At 40.2% G+C, this 21,970-nt stretch overlaps 1 protein-coding gene across 1 annotated transcript in view; it reads left to right on the plus strand.

The window, feature by feature from the left end:
* The window catches only part of GLIS3 (GLIS family zinc finger 3), a gene marked incomplete at both ends in the record, with an annotated part of 470,092 nt that overhangs the window by 387,510 nt on the left and 60,612 nt on the right, over window positions 1–21,970 (plus strand). Inside the window, one exon of the mRNA XM_080708663.1 lies at window positions 11,922–12,072. Within this exon, the coding sequence (XP_080564789.1) occupies window positions 11,922–12,072 (151 nt within the window). The remainder of the gene's footprint in view (window positions 1–11,921; window positions 12,073–21,970) is intronic.

The raw sequence follows: 21,970 nt of genomic DNA on the forward strand, positions 1-21,970 counted from the left end.
GCAGTGAACATTTCCAATATAAGGAGCCATCAGAAATAAAGAACATCACACTGACATAGTTGTGGACACCACGTAAGGGGAAGACTCCATCAGTATGCGCTGAATGAATGAAGAGAATAATGTGTATTCAGTGATGTGTGCATCACGAGCCTTTTATCCCATTAAGATATATGACCCCAATGCACCAATAAAAAATTTAAAAATATAAAATGCTATTAAATATTTTAGACTGTATTAGTAGAGAAAATAGGAAATTAGAACACCTAGATCAAGAGATGTATTTGTTCTCTTGTACTCTTTCTCCTGGTCAGATCGATGGTATACTGTTTTAATATTTGGATGTTATTCACACAAAGGAATACAGTATTACGAGTAATTGAAGCCGGGCGTGGTGGCGCACACTTGTAATCCCAGCATTTGGGAGGCTGAGACAAGAGGATCACGATTCAAGGACAGCCTCAGCTCCTACTTAGGCCCTTTTCAACTCAGTAAGACCCTGTTTCAAAATAAAGAATAAAAATAGGGCTGGGAGTGTAGCTCAGAGGTAGAATGCCCCTGGGTTCCATCCCCAGTACCGCAAAAAAAATTTTTTTAAAAGAATAATTGAGATGGTGAGTGGAATTGTGCCACACCTGGAAATGGACTGGTTAGTAGTGACTTGTGCATGCCAAGCATGGTGTTAGGGTCTGTATCTTATCTCATTTACTCTCTTAGCAACCAGCTCTGATGTCGTCATTTTACAGAGAGTAACTGCGTTCTAGAAAGTATATATAACTTCCCAGGGTCTCTCAGGAGTTAACCATGATTTGCTAAATGATTAGTCCCAACCTTTCTACTTAAGTATCGTTCAATCTATATAAAAACCTGATGGTGTTCAGTGTAGAGAAAAACTGCTAAGGATGGGCTGCCCAAGAAATGTAACCACCACCCCTGTCAGGGATACAATTCTATGACCAAACAGCATTTGCAGCTTCTCAAAATTTAAAAGAACTGTACAAGTAGACTTCAAGCAGAGGTATTCTGTCTCGTCCTGGGGGTAAGGGGAGGAATCTTCTCCCGTGGGCAAAATTGAGGTGGATAGTTCAACTACAGGCAAAGCTTCCTAATGACTCCACCTATTTAGCAATGGCGGGTGCCAAGAAGTAAGGAAGTGGGTTCTCTGTCATCAAAAGGAGTTAGACAAAGGCAGCATTTCTATTCCATTCAGTTTTGCAAATTCAAATTTAATTGAAATAAAATGAGAAGTTCAGTTTCTCAGTGGTGCTAGTCACATTTCAAGTGCTCACTAATCACATGTGGCTAGTGGCTACCAATTAATACAGCGCAAAACTTTTCCATTGCAAAACTTTCAAACTGGATGCAGCACCATGGAACTGACATAGGATAATAGGACTCTACTTCCTTTTTGCTCTGAAATTCCCTGCTTCTGTGAACTTTTTCCATCAGTCATCAGTTTTGACTACATAGCTGCTAGTTTTGTTATTTCTGTACTGGCACTAATTATTTTTACTTATTTTATTGAGATATATTCCCTGGCATATGTACCTAGCCAGACATTTTGGTGTGTTCATTAATCAGCTATGGAAAAATGTGTTGGGCCTTTGATATCACTGCTAACCAAACAGGTATCTTCTATCTAAAAGCTCAGGGTACTAAAGCTCATGTTCCCAAAGAGATTTCTCTCAGGGAAATTTTCCTAAGTCTTCACTCATTTCCTCCTCACAAATTGGTCTTTCCCAAAGGAAACAAATTTGATAGCAGATTGCTGGAGATTAATTACCTATGATATGCCAAAGCTACTTCATAAATGTCAGTGATAAGGAATTCCCTGGAGATGGAATTCTTAAATTCAACTGAAAATTAATTGTAATTAATAAAATAGGTTAATTCATTGTAATTATTTTTTAAGCCTTTGGCAGTGAGTTAATTCCCCAAAACCCACATTGCTTGGAAGTGTCATAGAGAACACTTGATGAGAATGTTCTGGTAATAAACCTTAACCCTCTGGGGGGAAAAATCTTGTTTGTCTCTCCTTCTGGCTGAGTTTCTTCAGAAATATTTTGGTGATATTTGAATTCTGGAGAACACCGTACAAGGTGATGCAGAACACTCATGGCCAGATGGGCTGTGCTCATTGGAGAAGAAAAAACAAAGGGCCTTTGACAGTGCCTCATTTTCTTTGGAAGTGTGTCTCACTTCAGACTAACAGAATGCCTTTGCTCCTGGAATAAAACGTAATGGGACTGAAAATTGAGGAATCTGGGCCTTTTTCCCTTTCCTAATTATTTTCACTTGACTCGCTTAATCTTAGATGATTCTTCAATAAGAAAATGATGGGAGTAGAATTTTCTTCCCTTGTTTTGAGAGCTTATAAACATTAACAAAATTAGTCTCAAACAAAAATACAAATATAAACCACAATCGATGGAACCTTGTTCTTATATATCAGGAATAAAATCCCTACATTAGGGAAACAGCTTACATCTCTACAGAAAACGCATTGTCCAGCTTTGATAGCTGAACTCATTATGAAGGTTCAAAAACTTTCATTTGTAATAAATACTTCATAATGGGAGATTGTAAAGAAACAAAAGAGCCAATCTGTTTACTTGCACCTGGATAGGCTTAAAAATTAAGCCCTAAAATGGTCCGTTAAAAGATCGGGATCATTAACATTCAAACACTCGCAGATGGGTTTCTGAGACCCAGAGCTGTCTCATATCTTCCTAGTAGGTCCATGAATCTGACCCTGACTAGATTTATGGGTGGCAGGATACAGGCAATTTCTTTTCCTTGTTTTTCTTCCTTCTTTCTTTTTTCTCTTCATTTTTCCTTTCTTTCTTTTTTTAAAAAACTTTTTGTTTTAAAATTGGGTCTTGCTAGGTTGCTAAAAGTCTTTTTACGTTGCTTGAGGCTGTACTCAAACCTGTGGTCCTCCCATCTTAGCCTCCCAAATACTGGGATTACAGGTGTGTACTGCCATGTCCAGCTAACAGGCAATCTTAATAGTTGCTGAGATCTAGATAAGGACACAGTATACCAAACATTTTTGACAATTGGAACCATCTGGAATCAAAGCCAGCTTCCAAGATGAAGAAGCAGATGAAGTTGCCCCTTACACTAGGATATTGAGTGGCAGATTCTGCAGCGCCATCTCCTAAGTTTGCTGGAAGGGAGGATGTGCATAAAATAGACATTCCAGCAGGGACATCTTAAGCCCCTTTGAGAACTGCTGACTGTTCCTACACATTAGGGTCTCTACAATATGCCTTGAAGGCCCCACTTTCATTAAACATTCAGTTACCATACTGGTATAACCAGTTTGGATGAGTGTCCCCCAAAGGCCCATGTGTTAAAGGCTTGGTCTCCAGGATGGCACTGTTGGGAGGTAGAGGAACCTTTAGGAGGTGGATCACAGTGGGAAGCCTTAGGGCACTGGGTCATGCCCTAAACAAGGATTGTGGGGTCCTGGTCCCAGCTTCTCTTCCCTATCTGCTTCTGGCTCATGAGGTGAGCAGTTTGTTCTGCTGCAGGTCCCTATCACAATGTGTCACTCTTGCCAGAGGACCAAAACAGCCTACTCAATGTTGGATTGGAACCTCCAAACTGTGCCCCAAAGTCAACCTTTTATTTTTATAAGTTAATTGCTTTAGGCAGTTTGTTATGGTAACAAGATGGTAACTAACAACATGTACCCTTGGTGTGTGGGCAGAACAAGTACAGAAGAAAAATGTTTCTGCACATCCTTTTAAATGCTACTGAGTGGCTCTGGGAAGTCCAGAACCAAAGCATGCTGAGTTAGAACTGTTTACTAAATTGGGTGACCCAGCTATGAGCAGAGGATTCAGGTCCATGCATATGATTTATTAAGGAAGTACTCCCAGGAGGAGAGCAGGGAAGAGAAAGAAGGTAACAGAGGCTGCTGATTCGGTGGCCTTTGTCTTAGCTCCAGCCCACAGGGAGCTCTGGGACATAACTTCCATCTCTTGAGTTTGTCCTACTTTAAGGCAGAAGAACATTGTGTGTTTACTGATGTGGAATGGGGACAGGGGCAAGTACTGGGTATTGACTGGAAAGTACAGGGATGCTGGGTAAGGGGCAGCACATTGCTAATCATGGGGACCAGAGAAGGCCTGGGGAAGGGGCATGAGCAGTTCCTCCACTGCAATTACTCCCTCTCCTCTGTAGTTTTTAAGATTCTCTTTTAGGATGGGGAATTACAAGATGACCACAATATATCACACAACAATCCAGTTTGTAACTTCTTTAGTTAAGCATTGAGACTCATTCTTACCAATCTAGTTGGTGTGTGGATGGTTTTCCAGACTGCTGAGACCACCCTGCTGAGTGATGCAGGGTTGAAAAGGTTGGGCAGATGTCCAGCCAGGTCCTGGTGGGCCACAGAGCACAATTGTGTAGATGCAGTTCAGAACAAGAAACAAAGCTCAGTACACACATCCAACCACAGAAGGGGGGACGGCAGATTCGCAGCCCTCCTTGTCCCCTGGGAGGTCCAGTGTGACATGGCCTAGCCAAGGAGGCTTCCTACAGGGGGCCAGTCATAAAGTGGGTCTCAGAGGACTTACACTGGGAGAAGAGAGGCCACTCCTGGCTGGAAGAGTGACAGCACATTGGATGGGGGTGTTTGCAGACAGTCAAATGAACTCTTCTATGAAGACCCAGAGGAAACACCCATCAGTGGATATGGCAAGGTCACCTGGTAGAGGCTGCTCATGGGCATGGTGTCAGGGTACACACGGTGGTGACAAGACATGCTTAGGGAGGATTCTGGAGAACCTGGGTCCCTTTTCCTCCTTGATTAAGATCTGAATGAGCGGGTTATGGTGGTGTACACTTGTAATCCCAGCATTTGGGAGGTGGAGAGCAGAGGATCACAGTTCACAAACAGCCTAAGCTACTTATCGAGGCCCTTAGCAACTCAGTGAGACCCTGTTTCAAAAAATAAAAAGATTAAAAAATAGGCTGGAGGTATACCTCAGAGGTCAATGTCCCTGGGTTCCATCCCCATTTCTGAAAAAAAAAAAAATCTGAACGATAGGTTCCTGGTTAAAATATATGGGTCATAAGAGGAGAGCGCATGAGCCTGGGCCATGTGGCGGGGGACAGGAGCAAGTTGGGGTGATTATCTCTTGAGTTCAGTATCATATGATGAGTAAGAGCTTTCCTGGATTCTCATACCCCTGAATTCAAGCTTGACATGTAGTGGCTGTGTAACTCTAGCTGTCTCTTCTCTGAACTGGAAATCACCCTAGCATATGGAAATCACCTAGAGCCTTGGTGGGGCACACAGTAGCAGGCGTGTCTTAGGATTCTGTGTACATTTGTTGGATTGCAGTGCGGTGCATTCTGTTGACTGTGCACATCCAGTCCTTTTCTGTGGGATTCTCCCGCACTATGCGCTTTCCCCTGGCCTGAAATCAATCATCATAGGGTGGAGAGTTTACAATACACGAGAGTAGTAGTATCTGTCAGTAGGTGATATCCAAAGAAACAACATATGAGATGGTGCACACACTACGCTTTGTGGCACACATACATACACACACACGTGCATACCACAGTGTTCGAGAAATTTGCTATTGTAATTGTAGGCAAGTCAAATTTGTAGGGCAGGCTGGCAGGGTGGAAACTCTCAGGCAGGTGCTGCTGCTGCAGGACAAAGAGAATTTCTTCTCTTTCGGTCTTTATATACAATTTCTTTTTAAATCAGGAGACAATTTATCCTTTTTCAGTGAAACTTTAGGTTTTTTTTTTTCTCTTAAGACCTTTCACTGATTTCAGGAGGCCCACCCAGATTATAAGGGATATTCCCCTTTCTTAAAGTCAACCGGCCATGGATATTAACCCTACTCCCTTCACAGAAGCACCTAGATGAGTGTGCGATTGAACAACTGGGTAGTCAAATTGATACTTGAAATTATCCACCATGGGGTTCCTGCTTTGTAGCTCATGTGGGCTCTCAGAGAAGAGGAGAAAATGCCCGTGGGACTGTGGATAAAAACAGGAAGTGAGTGGTGGAGACCCTACAAGATTTCCTCTCCCATGTCCTTGTTGAGGGCCGCGGAGCCCTTCGTGGCTGGGCACAGTCCGCAATCCCCCTCAGGCCTCCCTTCCTACTTCTCTCCCACTGCATACACACCTCTAGCCACTTTGGCCTCCTTGCAGTTGGAATCTCTTGCCCTCAATATGAACCTAATTTCTCCAGCTCCTTCAAATCTTTGCTCAAATATCTCTTTCCAATGAGGCCTCAGTTTTTCCCATTACCCCAACCCCTTCTACCCTTATTTTTCTTCTTCAAGAGCACTGACTGCCTTCTAGACAACGTGTTTATTTAATGTATTGTGTATTATCTCCCTTCTCTAGACTTTTTGGCCATTTTGATTGTTGTATTTCAAGTGCTTAAAACCATACCTGGCATACAGTTGAGATGTTAAGAACTGTGTGTTCAGTGTGTTCAGTGAATGAAGTAGAACGCTCAAGGAGGTGGTGCTTCCCTGGCTGGTTATGGCAGCTAAGTGGAACAATTGCAGGGGCACATTCATGTTGTCAGTGCTGTTCACCAGCCCTTTAAAAGAGATGAATTGATGATCCGTTTCTTTGAATTCCATTTTTTTTTTCTGCAAAGAGCAGTAAAGGCTCTCTAAAGGGCAAGTTCTTTGCTTTTTCCTAAGAGCAGACATTAAACTAGATCTTTAACCTTTTTATTTCTGTGAAAGAGTATGCATCCAACTTGTTTTAAGAAATAAATTCATAAGACTATTTATTATTATGAGTTTAGAAGAAAGACTGTCAGGTATATATATATATATATATATATATATATATATATATATATATATATATGGAATTTAAGAATCTTTATATAAGCCGGGCGTGGTGGCACACGCTTGTAATCCCAGCTCTTGGGAGGCTGAGACAGGAGGATCGCACAGGTTCGAAGCCAGTTTCATCTACTTAGTGAGGCTCTCAACAACTTAGTGAGACCCTGTTTCCAAATAAAATATAAAATAGGTCTGGGAGTATAGCCCAGAGGTAGAAGAAGCCCCTGGGTACCACAAAAAAAAGAAAAGAAAAGAAAAGAAAAGAAAGAATAAAAAGTAGGGCAGGGAGTGTAGTGCAGAGGTCAAATGCCCCTGGGTTCCATTCCCAGACCCCCATCCCCCAAAAAAGAGAGAGAATCTTTAGAAAAATTAATTAGTACCTAGGGCCTCAAGATTAATGGTTACAGCTCTCAGACGATAATACCAAACTTTTAAAGTACAGATGTCCCAAAGAAGCTTCTTACAAAATTTCCAAGATATTATATGATGGCAAGATATAAAACTAAACACATCCACCACTACATTGGTTTGAACTTCCTTTCCCAGTAATCACAAATCCAGTGACTTGCAAACTTCTCTATCATTTCTCTTTACTGTCCCCTCTCAGTGGTATTTCTTAAAACCTACTAATTAGAGCCTTAAATCTGTACTACAGAAAGGTTTTTATTAACCATAGCTGATCAGAAAAAATAAGATAATAAGATTTCAGTTTCTACATTAAAATATTGTATTTTTATCAATCCGTTTTCATAATTCCTTATCACATAACCAGAAACACCTGGGCTACCCTCTTCTGGATTCTTAGACACTAGTGATTCTAAAAGCATGGTCTCCAGGCCAATAGCATCATCACCACCTGGGAACTTGGAAACACTGTGCAGGTAATTCTGATGGATGCCAAGTTTGAGAACTACAATTAGATGCCATCCTGCCATTGAAACACTTCCCTCGCTTTCCTTCATAAATCACTAGATGCTAAGAAGATATTGAGATATACATTATGTAATTGTTTTATGTAAATAGTTGGGGGTTTTATTCTAGTAAATAATTGTATTGAAAGATACTCCTTCCAAGAGATTCTGCTGTGTGCTTCTCCCCTTATCCATGATATAATCTCTGGCCTGGAGAACATTTAAGACCCTCGGGTGATTTGGAAGGCCCTTTCCTGGTCCAATGAAATAGGAGGGTTAGTAAACTTTCGTATCATTACTGTATATCTATGCATCTGGCCCTTTTGGAAATTTTACATAAGGTCCTCAAGGCTTCTTCAATTTAAGAAGCACTTTCTAGAACCATGCCTAATCCCAGAGAAAACCAAATTAACTCTGACCACAAAGTCGTATGGAATCACACTCTTGGAAAACATAAATACTTGCTTAAGCTAAGGAAGAATTGCCTGCCTCTGACGCCAGGATTAACCATGGCCGTGAAATTCCTTGGAAAGAACTCATTGGTACTGATAACTGTAAAACCCTGGAGTAGTTGGTAATAGAAAGCAGAGAAGTGTTCGTGTCTGCCCTTGGTAGAACATGTGGGCCCCAGATCACATTTTAATGATGGAAGATAAATTAAAAGTGATCACCAGAACTCATACTAAGCCTTGACTTTCTTCCAGTTTTTCTTAAGTGGCATGTGTTAGGTTAGTACCAAAATAACAAACATACCTTCCAAAGGCCCCAAAGGGATTAGACATCAACACAGACAGTCTTGGTCAGAGAGCCCAGTGTGGCAAAATGAGGAGATTATAATCATCTTATTTGCTACATGTATTAAATGGTCCTTTCTTGTGTTCAGGTTCACAGTGCCACTATCATATTCTTAGACTAAACCTGTATGTATATTTGTTTCTTTATGAAGTTTTTTTAAAAAAAATCCAAGAAATACTACTTCCTAAATATCAATATCTGTGTGTGTGTGTGTGTGTGTGTGTGTGTGTGTGTGTGTTCATTTTTTACTGCTATGACAAAATATTCAAGGCTGGGTACTTTATAAGAAAAGAGGTTTATTTAGCTTATGGTTTTTGTAGGCTGAAAGTTCAAAGAGCATGGTGCTGTGGCGAGGGCGACCTTGTGTCACATGATAGATAGTGTCATGGTTGGAGTGCATGCTAGAAGGAGAGATAGGAAGACAGAAAGAGTGATTCAGGGTTTAGGCTCCTCTCCTATGACAGTGCACACGCTTGAGAACTCACTCAGGGTCCCAGGAGAACTACTTGAATCCTCTTTGAAGGCCACACCCTCAAGGACCTAACCAATTCTCACCAGGCCTCAACTCCTGAAGGCCTAGGCACTTCACAACACTGCCACATGAGGGGCCACATTTCTAACACGGGAAGCTTTGGGAGACAAACTGCATCCTGACCTTAGCAGTGTGTGTGTCTTTCTTCCCCATCAGACTGCAGCTTACAGTGACCATCAGTTGCAGTCTGGTAATGTTCATCTACCTCTCCAGACAAAATGGCCCAGTTTGTAGCGACTGCCAGTTTCCGTGGTATAAATATTTTCATCATGACCAATTTCAGACTATCAGTCTGACATAATTTCAGAGAAATTTTGGAAAAAATATGCATGGTTGGCACTATTAAATTGGAGCATGCTAATCAGCATATCACTGGAATGTTAAACTTAGAAAGCAAAGTATTTTTTTAACACAGAAGAAATAAATTTATTTATAACATTGTGGCTAACAACAAAATCAGTTTTACCATGGGACTACATTTGCTTCTGGTGTTTTGTCTATGTGTTTTTATGTAATTGTTAGTATTTTGTGTGTAGAATTTTGTCTTTTCCTTTTATCTTCATGAATATCATTTTAATGGTTATATAATATTCCATCGAATTTATATAAACATATTTATTAGTCCTGATTGTGGATATTTAAGTAATATTTCCTAATTTTTGGTATTATGTAAAAATTATATATATATATATATACACACACACACACACACACACACACACATACACACACACATAGGACTTATACTCCAAGAAATATATTTATAATATATATAAAAATATATATAAATTTACCTTCTTTTTTTTTGGTGGTACTGGGGTTCCTGGAAACCCTTCTACCTCCAGGCTACACTCCCAGACCTATGTTCTATACTTTTTTATTTGGAAACAGGGTCTCTTAAGCCAGCAGGGCTGGCTTCAAACCTGCGCGATCCTCCTGTCTTCACCTCCCAAGTGCGGGGATTACAAGCGTGCACCACCACGCCCGGCTAAATTTTCCTTCATATTTTTAAGACAGATTCCAGACTCAAATTATTTCAAATCCGGACCTTGGAAACTTATTCCCTGATACCATCCGGGAAGTTTGTACCAATAGATGCTCCTCCCAACAGTATTTAAGAATGCCTCTTCTAACTTCACTACAACCACTTCCTTTTTATTGTTTGACAGTTTGACAAAATGTGTTAGTGTTAACACTGTACTTCTTAGCAAGTGTACTGAATATTGTTCCTGCTCATTATCATTTCGTTTCTCCTTTTAAACATTTTCAAGTCATGACTTAAAACCTCTCCTTGCCCCTCCCCCACCCCCTGCACACACACCCCCCCCCCCCCCCCCGTTCCCTTGGCCCCGGCCCCTGCTTCATCATCTCTTTGTCTTCCCTAGTCCCAGGCTCACTCGTGCCAGCTGACTGCGCCCCCCATCCCGGATCACCAGGTGCAGCACAGGGCAGGCACGTCCTTCCCCACCAGCTGCGGCTCCTTCCTCACTTCAAGGCTTTTCACCAGTGCCATCGCCAAGGGGCTGTTCAGGATCCTCTATCTAAAGTTACCACCCTCATCCCTACTCATCCTCTGCCTTCTCTGCCTCCCTCTTCTCCAGAAAATTTAGCATTGGCTGATGTACATGTTTTATTTGTTCATCATTTGCTTCTGCACAGAGGGTATAAATTCTATAAAAACAGCATTCCTAGGGTCTCAAATATGGGATGCTCAGTGCATAGTCCTTGAATGAATAGACATACTCCAGCCTTTCATCTAAAGGTGTAAACCATTCTCATCCTTCCTCCATCCTTTCCCCCCTCCTTTTTTCCTTTTCTTTCTTTCATTTTACCCCTGAACTACACCCCCCATTCCTATTTTATTTTTGAAACAGTGCCACACTAAATTGCTGAGGTTGGCCTTAAACCTGTGATCTTCCTATCTCAGCCTCCCAAGTACTAGAATTATAGGCATGCACCACTACACCCATCTATAGTGCTGTTTTTAAAAATCAATTTATACATTTTCCTTAAACTCAGAAGATAACCATTTGCAATATTTGTAACAAATATATTTGAGAATCATTTTAAGTATTATGTTGCATATTGGACAAGCGTGGTAATATATTTTTGACACTAAATCTCCCGTTGTGACTTTTTCTAAAGTGTACTTAGAAAATTCTCATTCATAAATGTATGAGATAACCTTTTCCCTGCACTTTATTTTAACATTTTTATGGTTTGAATTTTTTCACATGTGACTCTTTAATATATAACAAATTAATTTTCTTCCATGTGATTAAATTAATATTAAAACTGCTTTGTTTTAATGTAACTTTTTATTGTGCTTTTGTTGCTGTTAATGATATCAGGTTCTCTTTTAATCGTGCTCCATAACATTTTAAAATTTAACTTGAGTATTTTCCTTTCATGTGAAATCTGTAGGACTCAAATCTCAGTGGCCTTTTCTTAATTATGTCCAGGATATTTCATGACATTATCTCTCTATTTGAAAAGCACTTTCCAATATGGACTAAACCTACTTGAGTTTGTTTTTGTTATCACTACAAGTTCTGATAAGATACAGAGCAAATAAATGGAAATATAATAGGAAGCTGGGTTCCCAGAAGTGGTAGTACATAGGACTGAAGTCAAGTCTCCCCCCGCCATGTTTTTCCTGGAGCACCTGCCAGGTGTCATTAGGGTTAGAGAACTGACTCTGTGTTAAGCTCCTGCCTTCCCCATGGTGGCTGCTGGATAAATATTTGTGGATTGAATTACACTGAACATGAGGCCTTTCCAAGCAAGTATACCAAGGACCAGTTTTACTTCTCCATCTCTCTTGTTTTCTGCTTCTCTTAGCTGCGGTCCAGCACAGAGCTCCATCCAGAGCTGCTCACAGATTGCCTCACGGTGCAGCCCCTGCAGCCGGCCACTTCTCCGAGGGACACTGCTACAGACAGCACCATGGGACGCTCTCCAGGGCCAGGGCCTGGGCCTGACCTCTATCCAGGTAAGAACAGAGCCAACCGCAACCCCCCTCTTTGGGCCTTTCCCAGGAGGGAAGTTCTAAGATCATCTCTATATTGTTTTATCAATGGGCTGCAAATTGCTCTCCTCCCCCATGTGATTCCTGAGGTGAGTTTGGCAGCAGATTGGTTTTTCACATTAAGAAACAAAGCAAAATAATGCCTTAGCTCTATGAGTTCGGGACTTCTGCCAAAAGTTCAGTGCACCCAACCCTTCCAAGTATCTTAAATTTACTAGCTTGATTTAGACTCAAAGGAAATGTGTCCCGTTAAGCAGGTAACAGGCTGCATGTGGATTTCTTAATCGAACAGTTATTGCCATCTTTGCATTTTAAAAGGAAACCCCAGGTCTCCGAGTAAATGTTCCCATCTGTAAACCAATTTGTAAGAATATTCTCTCATATTCGCCAGCCCCTGGGGAGGGAAAGGGGATGGTACTCCCAGACCACCGTCCTTCTGCATGGGTTGGAATAATACATGCATGACTCTGTATTTGACAAATTGCATATATGTAGGAAAAATAAGGAAGAATTAATATGTCATGAGGAAGATATTTTTCTTCTACTTTCTTAGTCTAGAATTTTGTTCCTTTCCTAGTCTCTATAATGGCGACATTCTTGTTATCTTTATATATGGAAAGGCCTTACTATGCTAGAGTAAGAAAACAAGTCTCACCAGTACCACATACCAGCCAGTGGGAATTTTCTGTGTGTTATGCGTTGTACATCCCACCCCCAGCCCCATCTGATTTCATAACCAAGTTTGGCAGCAGGCTGATTTTCCTTTTGAAAAGTATTAATAAGCCATAAAGAATAAAGAATTTACCGATGCATTGCAGTGGAATGCATTACAGTAACACTAACAAGGAAAGACATGCCTGTATTGCTTTTTAAACTTGACAGGTTGTAGATGATCAAATGCAAGAGGAAGGGGCATCAAACCATCACTTCTAGAGCATCAGTCAAAAGGATGTCCCTGGTGATGGTTCATTGTCAGCGGACCTTCAACAGTGACTTTGGCTGCTCTTAGAGACAATATAGCTTCTGCTTTCTGAGACCCAGGAAGATGAGATTAAAACTTATTTGAGGGGCTGAGCAAGTCATAAAGAGGTTTCAGCTACAGATGCAGATACACACAGCAATATGCCATCGCACAATGCTACTAACACAGACAAAAATATTTTTGTTAGCTATACACATAAAAAGTATAGTATACTTTGGTTTATATACATGTCTTATTTTCCAAATAGTTGATATATGAACATTTATTCCAGTACATTAAATTAGTAATCAGGGGAAAACAACCTATAGAGCATCCTGGCCTTCTTCAGTCCATAAATTTATCTTACCCAAGATGTGCAATTCTGATGAGGTCCAAAGCTCATTAGAAGTGATTGAAAAGTGAAGCAACAAGCAATGTAAATAATTTTCAGCGATGGGATGGAAGTGGATTCTAGAAGACACCATGTCTGTGTCTGTGAAAAAAATGTCAGTTCCTTTGTTGTATGTAGCATGAAGCATATGATTCATTTTCAGAACTGCCACATTTGTCTTTGTGTGTGTTTTCGTATGACTCATAGTATCTTTAAAATTTGGAGTTTTAAAATGTGTAAAGTTTAGCTTCAAATGGCCTCATCTTTCCAAATAGATTGTGACCTTTTGATCATGATACTTTCCTATATTTGGTCCTCAAATGGTCTTGAGCTCTTGGCTTTGAGCCTCCATCCATGGCAGGTGAGTTGCCAGGACAGGTGAGGAAGGCAAAGTTGCCATAGTCACCAACAAAGCATCTTTGGGTTGAAAGACATTTTCTGTGACCGAGACCACTTGAAACAGACAGGGAGCCATCTCACTCAACTTTGTTTCTGGAATTTTTTATCACACCAGGTCTCTTATGACTGTGAAAGTTTGTCCTTTCCCACTTCATTCCTTCTTCCCTCAGGTCCTATTTTACTTTCTTAGCTTTTGACTTTTTCTTTTTTTTAAATAATTGATTATGCCTTTTGTTCTGCTGAGTAGGCAACCAACCCAGAGGCAGAAGAAAAAGTACAGAACAAAAATCATAAGCCTTCTTTTGAAAATTCTAGAAATGTACTCGTGGGGAGTGCTTGTGCACACCAGCTGCACACTTCTGCTAAAGATCTACAGGAAAAGGCCACACAATAAAAAATGACAAAAGTGCAATAGGAAACCATCCATCAGTTAGTTATATATGAAATCTGAAGTGTTAAGGCATTTTGACAAAGATTAAGACTTGGCTAAATGGCAAGTGGATTTATTCTTTTTACATTCTATTTAACAGAATCAAGAAAATATTTCTTTACTGATTGACAAGCAGTTATACCCGTAAGTGCCAGTAAACTGATTTATCAAAAAAAAAATATTTTGGTGGAAACCTGTCAAGGATGTATTGGCATGGGATAGGAAGTGATTAAATATGCCGTTGAACCATGATCTCTCAGAAGCCACAATTGATTGAGGATTCAAAGTCTGAAGAGGTCACGGCTTTGAAATGGAAATGCTCAGTGGCCAGTAGACCACGGTTTACAACACTGTAGAAGAAGGGATAGTTTGGCCAGCATTAAAATGAGCAGGAGAGATGACAGTTGTGCATTGCACATCTCCTGAAGTGTTGACTCCTCTTATTTGAAACAACTTTTCAGGTTGACAAGAGTTTGATTGGAGATTGCTTGAAGAGACTTTCATTTCTGTAGAAGAAAATATTGTCCCCAGTTATAGCAGACAAAGATCACTTGAGGCCATGCTGAGGATGGTTTTCAATTTAAGTGTTTACTTTTCCACTATCCTGAAAACCTCAGAGCTCCTCAGGTTAGCTCCTGAACTAACCTGAGCAGTGTTGTGGCCTAACAGGCAGGCTGGGCAGTGATGCACAAGCCTCAAGGATCGCTCACATCTATCTACGGCTCTTTTGTTCTGTGCTCCACATAGCTAATGCCCCAGGCTGGCCTGTCAATTCAGGTGATTTATATGATGATCTGAGAGATATTCTTTCATAGCCAGTAGATCCAGATGTGAACTCTTCTTTCAAGGCTTAGTACCTCCCTAGATCTTTGGGGTGAGCTCCCATGATGAGCTAATAGAACAGGTAAGCCTGACCTCGGCCAGTGTATAACACCATAGTCAGCCTGGACCAACACTTGGTCACAGGGAACCTATTTGCTAATGAAAAATGCTCTGTGGAAGATGTTCTGTGTCATGGTGAGCACAGAAGTTATGCCTCCCTCCAAACCCAAGCAGCCCTTTGGATTCAGTAAGATGTGACCTTAGCAAATGACATGGGCCCCAAAGACATCAAAGAGGCCAGTGCAATTGAGATGTTTGAATCTCAGAGAAACTACCTGTTAAGTGAGGAACTAATGCAGCTTGAATAAGAGAAATCTAGAAGAATGACAGAATTTTTTTTTTTTTTTGGTGGTACTGGGGTTCCTAGAAGCCCTTCTACCTCCGGCTATACTCCCATGGGCTACACTCCCAGACCCATTTTTATACTTTTTTTAATGTGGAAACAGGGTCTCTTAAGCCAGCAAGGCTGGCTTCGAACCTGTGCGATCCTCCTATCTCTGCCTCCCAAGCACGGAATTATAAGCATGTACTACCATGCCCGGTCAGAATGACGGAATTTTAATGGTACCACTTCTGTGGTGTTACAAAGTAGTTTGTATGTTTAGAGTTTTTTAGTTGAATTATCCAAATTTCATATGCAACTTTAAGCTTTTCTGGGAAAAAATAGTTGTTTTTTTCAGATATCATATGGAAATATAGAAGAAAAAGACTTCTTAGAGCAGGAATTTTTAAAGACCTTTTCTTCCCTCTACCCTCATTACTGGGAGATGATGTCTTCTCTCTTACAATATCATTGTTTTTTATAATAACTAGCACTATATTAAATCTATATAGGATTTAACATTCCTTTTGAAATAATGTCTCATTTCAATATAATTTTACAGTATGTATTTTAATACATTTTCTGCATTCTTAAATTACAATCTTCGGACAGCTTGCAAAGTTGTAAGTGTTAGAAATAATTTTCTATAAAAGTGTCTCATATAGTCTGTTCTCAAAAAGTGGTTGTTAATTTTGAGACTTTATTAGAGGGTTCTAAATTGACACACAAATTTCCCAGTAGATTAACCTTTGTAGGAGAGTGGCAAAGATAAAACAGCAGAATCCATATAAAAGTCTTTAAACTCTTATATATGAAAGTTTTAAAATATAGAGCATTGAAACAAATGCATGGTTATCGCTTGCAGTTTCTCCAGAAGCACTGCTGGGTTTGGAATTCACAAAGGTGAGAAAGCAACAGAGCCACTTTGGAATTGACAGTGGGAAGAAGGAAGTTGAGACTCGGGGTACAAAAAGGATTTCCAGAGAATAACTGACATCCGATGGATGTTTTCATAATGTCTCTGGTGAGGATGCCTTGAACTGCTGTCAAAATCTCTTATTGCACTTGTCACATCTCTTATCTGTGGCCTATCTGTCAAGGTGGGTTGGAAGATCATTGCTGGTAGGAGCAATCCCCATATTTCTCTGTTGTAGGCACTCATCACTTAACCTGTAGATTTAGCCTTCCTCCCTGAGCCTGTCCTTCTGCAGGTGCCACATCACCAAGAAGGTCCGAGAGAGTCCCAAGGTGCTGTTAGTCTAGAAACCATGCTTTAAAAACTCATTGCTCTGGGTCACAAAATGGGGGCATGTGATGTCTTGCTAAACATGATCTGAATTTTCATAAAATTAGGATAAGTATTGCACTGTGATATCTATTTCTGTTGCTCAGTACAGAAAACCATAGATAGCTGTTTTGTTTGCCATCTCACACCAGTGTTAATGATGGTGCTGTTCATATTTTGATTAGGAATAAGATCTTACAGCCACTCAACTAAAGAAAATTAAAATGTTGGTTCCCAGCCAACACAGGGAACATTTGCATGTATGAAGCTAATATTAATACTTTTATATGTTTGCAAGCTGCTTAATTTGGTGCTTTCATTTCCCATATCTAGTTACTCCCTTGTATTCACGTTGGTTTTCATGCAAGATTAAGCTGAATTATTGAGTTTTACAATATGCACTAGTTCTTGCTGTAAAAATATTTTTTATGGGTGAGCAAAAACAGTTCCACACTTCACTGAAGAAGAGAAGAAAGAAGTGAGGCTGGGCAGTTGTAAGTTTATTCCCACTGGGAAACTTGTTAGTTGTCTTTATATTATTAGTTCTTTTTTTCCCTCATTCAGTATTATTTTACCAGCACTCAAATGAGACATGAGAAGAGAAAATTGGATTTCCTTTGAGATTTACCCCAACCAGGTCTTAAGGAACAAATAGATGGTGAGATGGAGAGTTCAGGAAAGAATTTCTGAAATGAGAAACTAATCCTTTTGTGGTTAGGAAATTATGAGCCAAACTTTTGAGTCCAAAGTTCTGACTTTCTGCTTCAACCACACTTACCTTGCAAAGAAAGAAATAGGTAGTTATGTCTCTTTCATCTGGAGAAGAAAGAAAGAAAGAAAGAAAGAAAGAAAGAAAGAAAGAAAGAAAGGAAGAGAGAGGATGTTTTCAGAGTGTTTGTTGCCATAGTGAAAGTTCATGTTTTACACTTGTATGGGCACTAAAAAGAAATGTTAAAAATAACGTGAATCTAAATTGAAGGACATTACTGAATTAACTTGCCGATTACTTGCTATACTTTAGAGTATTAAGAGAACATATTGCAGGCACTGAATAGAGAGGGGATTGTGGTATTTTCTTATTGCTCCTAAGCAACATGCCTGTCTCAGAGACTGGATTTAAGAAGATCCTCCTCACCATTATTAAACTGACTTGCCCTGCTCAGATGCTCTGGCCATGACTTGAACCACTGACACATTAAGTTATTAAGTTGTTAGCAGGAGCAGCTGTGCCTGGGTTCGAGGCCCTTCTTCCCTCACTTCGTACACTCCTTCCAGCCGTGACCTGGGCTTGCTGCTTGGTCTCCAGTCCTGTTGTTTCTTAGTGAACTTAACTGCTTATGTCTGGCGTATGCTCTTCCTATCTGTCAGCTTTGGATGTGAGTAGAAATCTTATCCTAGAGTTTCTCTTCACACCTAACCACAACCTAAGGAGTCAAGAGTTCATAAGTTCACTGGAAACGTTTCGCTGGGGGTGTAAAGTCCTTATTTGCACCTTCTAAGAGTCTGCAGCTGCAGAAAGTGAACTATTCACTTTTCAAAGGAAAAAATAAAAGAGGTAAGCTCATCGGGCTATGTGTAGGAATTTGCTCCTCAGGCTGGTTCCCTGGGATGCAAATCAAGCATTTCTGAAGACTGGTTGTTCTTCATGAACAAGGCAAGTCATCAACCGTCCCAGGAGATTTTGTAACAGAAAAAGAAATGATCTAAGATCACGGGTTCTGGAGGAAAGTGATTTTGAGTTTTATCTATATAAAAAGTAAGAATGAGGAGTATTTCATGTCTCTTTTCTTAAGTTATGGTTAGGTCATTCTTGAACATGTTTTGTACCATCCCTTGGACCATCTCTCTGGCCAAGCTATGCAAAAACATGACATTTATAAGAAAAAAATGTTTCCTTTACCTCAGATTTCCTTCTTACTGAGATCAATTGCTGGATTAAATAACATACTTGTAGTCAGTATTCAGCATCAATTAGTTATAATTATTGTTGTTTTTATCCAAACACTAGAAAAATTATGTTGTAGTTCTATAAGGCACATAGGGAACAGGTGGCACAAATTACCCAACTTTATTTTTAATTGTTTTTTAGAAATAAGGAAAAAAAGAAACCTAAAGAAATTGAGGGTTTAGTCAGCATCATTCAGTAGAATAAAAGAAAACAAAATACAGTTTTTAAAATTTTATATTCCTGTAGTTTTCCCAGTAGTTCTCATTGCATTGTTTAATTATGAAAGCATACTATAGGTGTCTAAAGACAAACAAATTAGAATCAGAAACTCATCGCTTGAGTGGCAATGTCCTGCAGTTTACAGTGTTAAAACTGTATTTTGATGGTTACCGTGGTTTAGGTATTTAACAATAGGGCCTCTGCACCTTATTTGTTTTTGCTTTTTAGAAATAGTGTGATGTGGCGGAAAGACTGGAACTAAATCTAAAGTCTAATCCTGGTGCTTCACTCCCTGGGAAGTTAGTTTAGAGAAGTTAATTTATTCGTCTATAAAATGGGGTGTAAAGAATTCTGATTTCACAGAGCTGTTGTTAGAATTAAATGAGATAGCATAAAATAATTCAGTATGCTCCCTGGCAAACATTCAGCTGATCTCCCACACCTCTCTCTCTCTTTCTCTCTCTCTTTCCCCCTCTCTCTCCTTCTCCCCCCCCGCTCCTTCCCTCCCTCTCTCTTTTCTTTCTTTCCTTCTTTCTTTCTTCTCTCTCTCTCTCTCTCTCTCTCTCTCTCTCTCTCTCTCTCTCTCTCTCTCTCTCTCTCTTTGTTTAAAAGCTTCAGAGAACTACTTGTGAACCAAGTCAATGTCTACATCAGGGAATTCCATTTACACTGGTCATTACTTTAGGGTTCAGAAATAGCTGTGCTGATGTAAAGGCTTCCTTCCAAGAAGGCCAATCAAGTTGAGGACTGGGGCCTTCCACATTCTAAAACCCATCTGCAAATCTGCAGACTTTGCTGTTACCATTAAGAGTAAAAAGGCTAGTTACACAGAGTGCCAGTGTGCCTGTTTGAAAAATAAACTTAGTGCATGGTGAATTCAGGAAGGTGGTACAAATGGAAGAAAGAAAATTGGATGGATGGCTCTACCCTGTACAGTTTTATACAGTCATCATTCTGGCATTGCTGAGACATAGCCGTGGTCCCTTCTGATGTCATTTTGTAAATAAACTCTTTCAGGCTGTGTCAGTTTTCTCAAAATACACTCCAACATGTCTAGAAAACTATTTTTGACTTCTGCTTACCTCAAATTTAGTGTTCATATTTCAAAAACAGTTTCCTAGTCTTTTCATGGATGGCCCTGAGTAGTTAACATACAGTAGGTAATTTACTACAGCAGAGATCAGCAGATGAGAAGCCAAAGCTGGCCTGTCTCCTATTTTTGCATGGCCTGAGAACTAAGAATGATCTTAAGATTTTTAAAATTAAAATGTTTTTTAAAACTCTCAAAGAAGGCTGGATTACACTTGTAATCCCGGCATTTGGGAGGCTGAGACAGGAGGATCACGCAGGTTCAAAGCCAGCCTCAGCTACTTAGTGAGGGCCTTTGCAATTCAGTGAGACCCTGTTTCAAAATAAAGAATAAAAAATAGGGCTGGGGGTGGTGTTTAGAGGTAGAATGCCCCAGGTTCCATCACCAGTACCACACACACATACAAAAAAAAAAAAACCTCTCAAAGAAAAGAAAAATATGTTGCTTGAAGAATTGTGAGCATTGCCCCTTGCCTGCAAAGCCTAAAGTTTTTCCTTACTGATCCTTTCCAAAAAAGAGTTTGCCAAGCTCTGCTTCAGATATACATCTGAGATGTTTGTCACTGAAGTAAAACTAAGGATGCCACAAAGTGAATTAACTCAAATAAATTAAAGAAGAGAATGTATAATCAGACAACTTAAGATTGCAATATATGTATATATATATATATATATATATATATATATATATATATATTTATTTTGGTGGTACTGGGGTTCCTGGAAGCCCTTCTACTTCTGGGATATACTCCCAGACCTGTTTTATGCTTTTTTTATATTTGGAAACAGGGTCTCTTAAGCCAGCAAGGCTGGCTTCAAACCTGCGCAATCCTCCTGTCTCCGCCTCCCAAGCGCGGGGATTACAAGCGTGCGCCACCACGCCCGGCTACAATTGCATAATATGTACAGGTTTCGTTGGCCCCTATAATGTTTTAGGTTTTGCAAACACTTTTTAGTTGTCTTCTAGCCCATGGGCTTTTATAATGCCCAGTAATTAAAAGAAATGTCAGCAGAACTATTTTCCTTGAAGGATCCAGACTCTCCACCATCCTAGTCCTCCCTGCGGGGGTGGGGGGGTGTTCTGTGGAACCCCAAATTAGTGTCTCTCAAAAAGTTAAAACCATCAGATTGCGAGAGGATATCTACACAGGCAGCCTGCACTGCGGTGTGAGGGAAAAGCTCCACTAAGGAAGATGCTGCTGGGGGCAGAGGACATCGTCCTAGCTATGATGAGCCAGGACTGGCACAGGGAGCAGGGAGCATCCCTGGTTTGACTCTGCCCAGTTGTTTTTTTCTTTTCTAAGAAGAGATAGTCAAACCCCCGAATATCAAAGAACAGTCCTTTCTAAAATCTAATAGACATTGAAATGAATGTTGAGGAGTAAAGCATAAGTTAAATATCCACCTTAAGGTACCTACCTGGTCATCTTGTAACAGGAAAGGGGCTTGCTTTCTCAAAATATCTTGTGTACCCGCAATAAGGATGTTGGAAATTGGTCTAACTGAAGACTGAAGATGCTATTCCCCAGATAGAGAAAAACTTAGAATAAAAGTTCCTTGGAAAAGGGAGTATATGGGCATAGATTCGTGATAGCACATGAATGGCTTATCAGTAGCTATCCTGAGAGTAAAATAGAGGGTGTCACTAAACACCTACATGCCCAGAATGGAAGAGCTGCCCAGATGTTAAGAAGGAAAGCGCTTCTCTGGGGTCAAATGGCTTCCCAGGCATCACCCAACACCAGCTTCATAGGCTGCGCAGCTTGGCCTCAGACTAGTTATAATGGCAAATTGTGGTTCCTCAAAATACCACAGTTTCCCCAAAAGGATACTGTCCCTCTACTTTACAGACCTAGGAAAGAGGAGGTTCCATGAGAGAGTCTGGAGTTGGTAGGTCAACCCTTGATTCGGCTGGAAGAATGCTGCTTTAAAAATT

This window comes from Muscardinus avellanarius (genome assembly GCF_963383645.1).
Source record: "Muscardinus avellanarius genome assembly, chromosome: 13".
NCBI lineage: Eukaryota > Metazoa > Chordata > Mammalia > Rodentia > Gliridae > Muscardinus > Muscardinus avellanarius.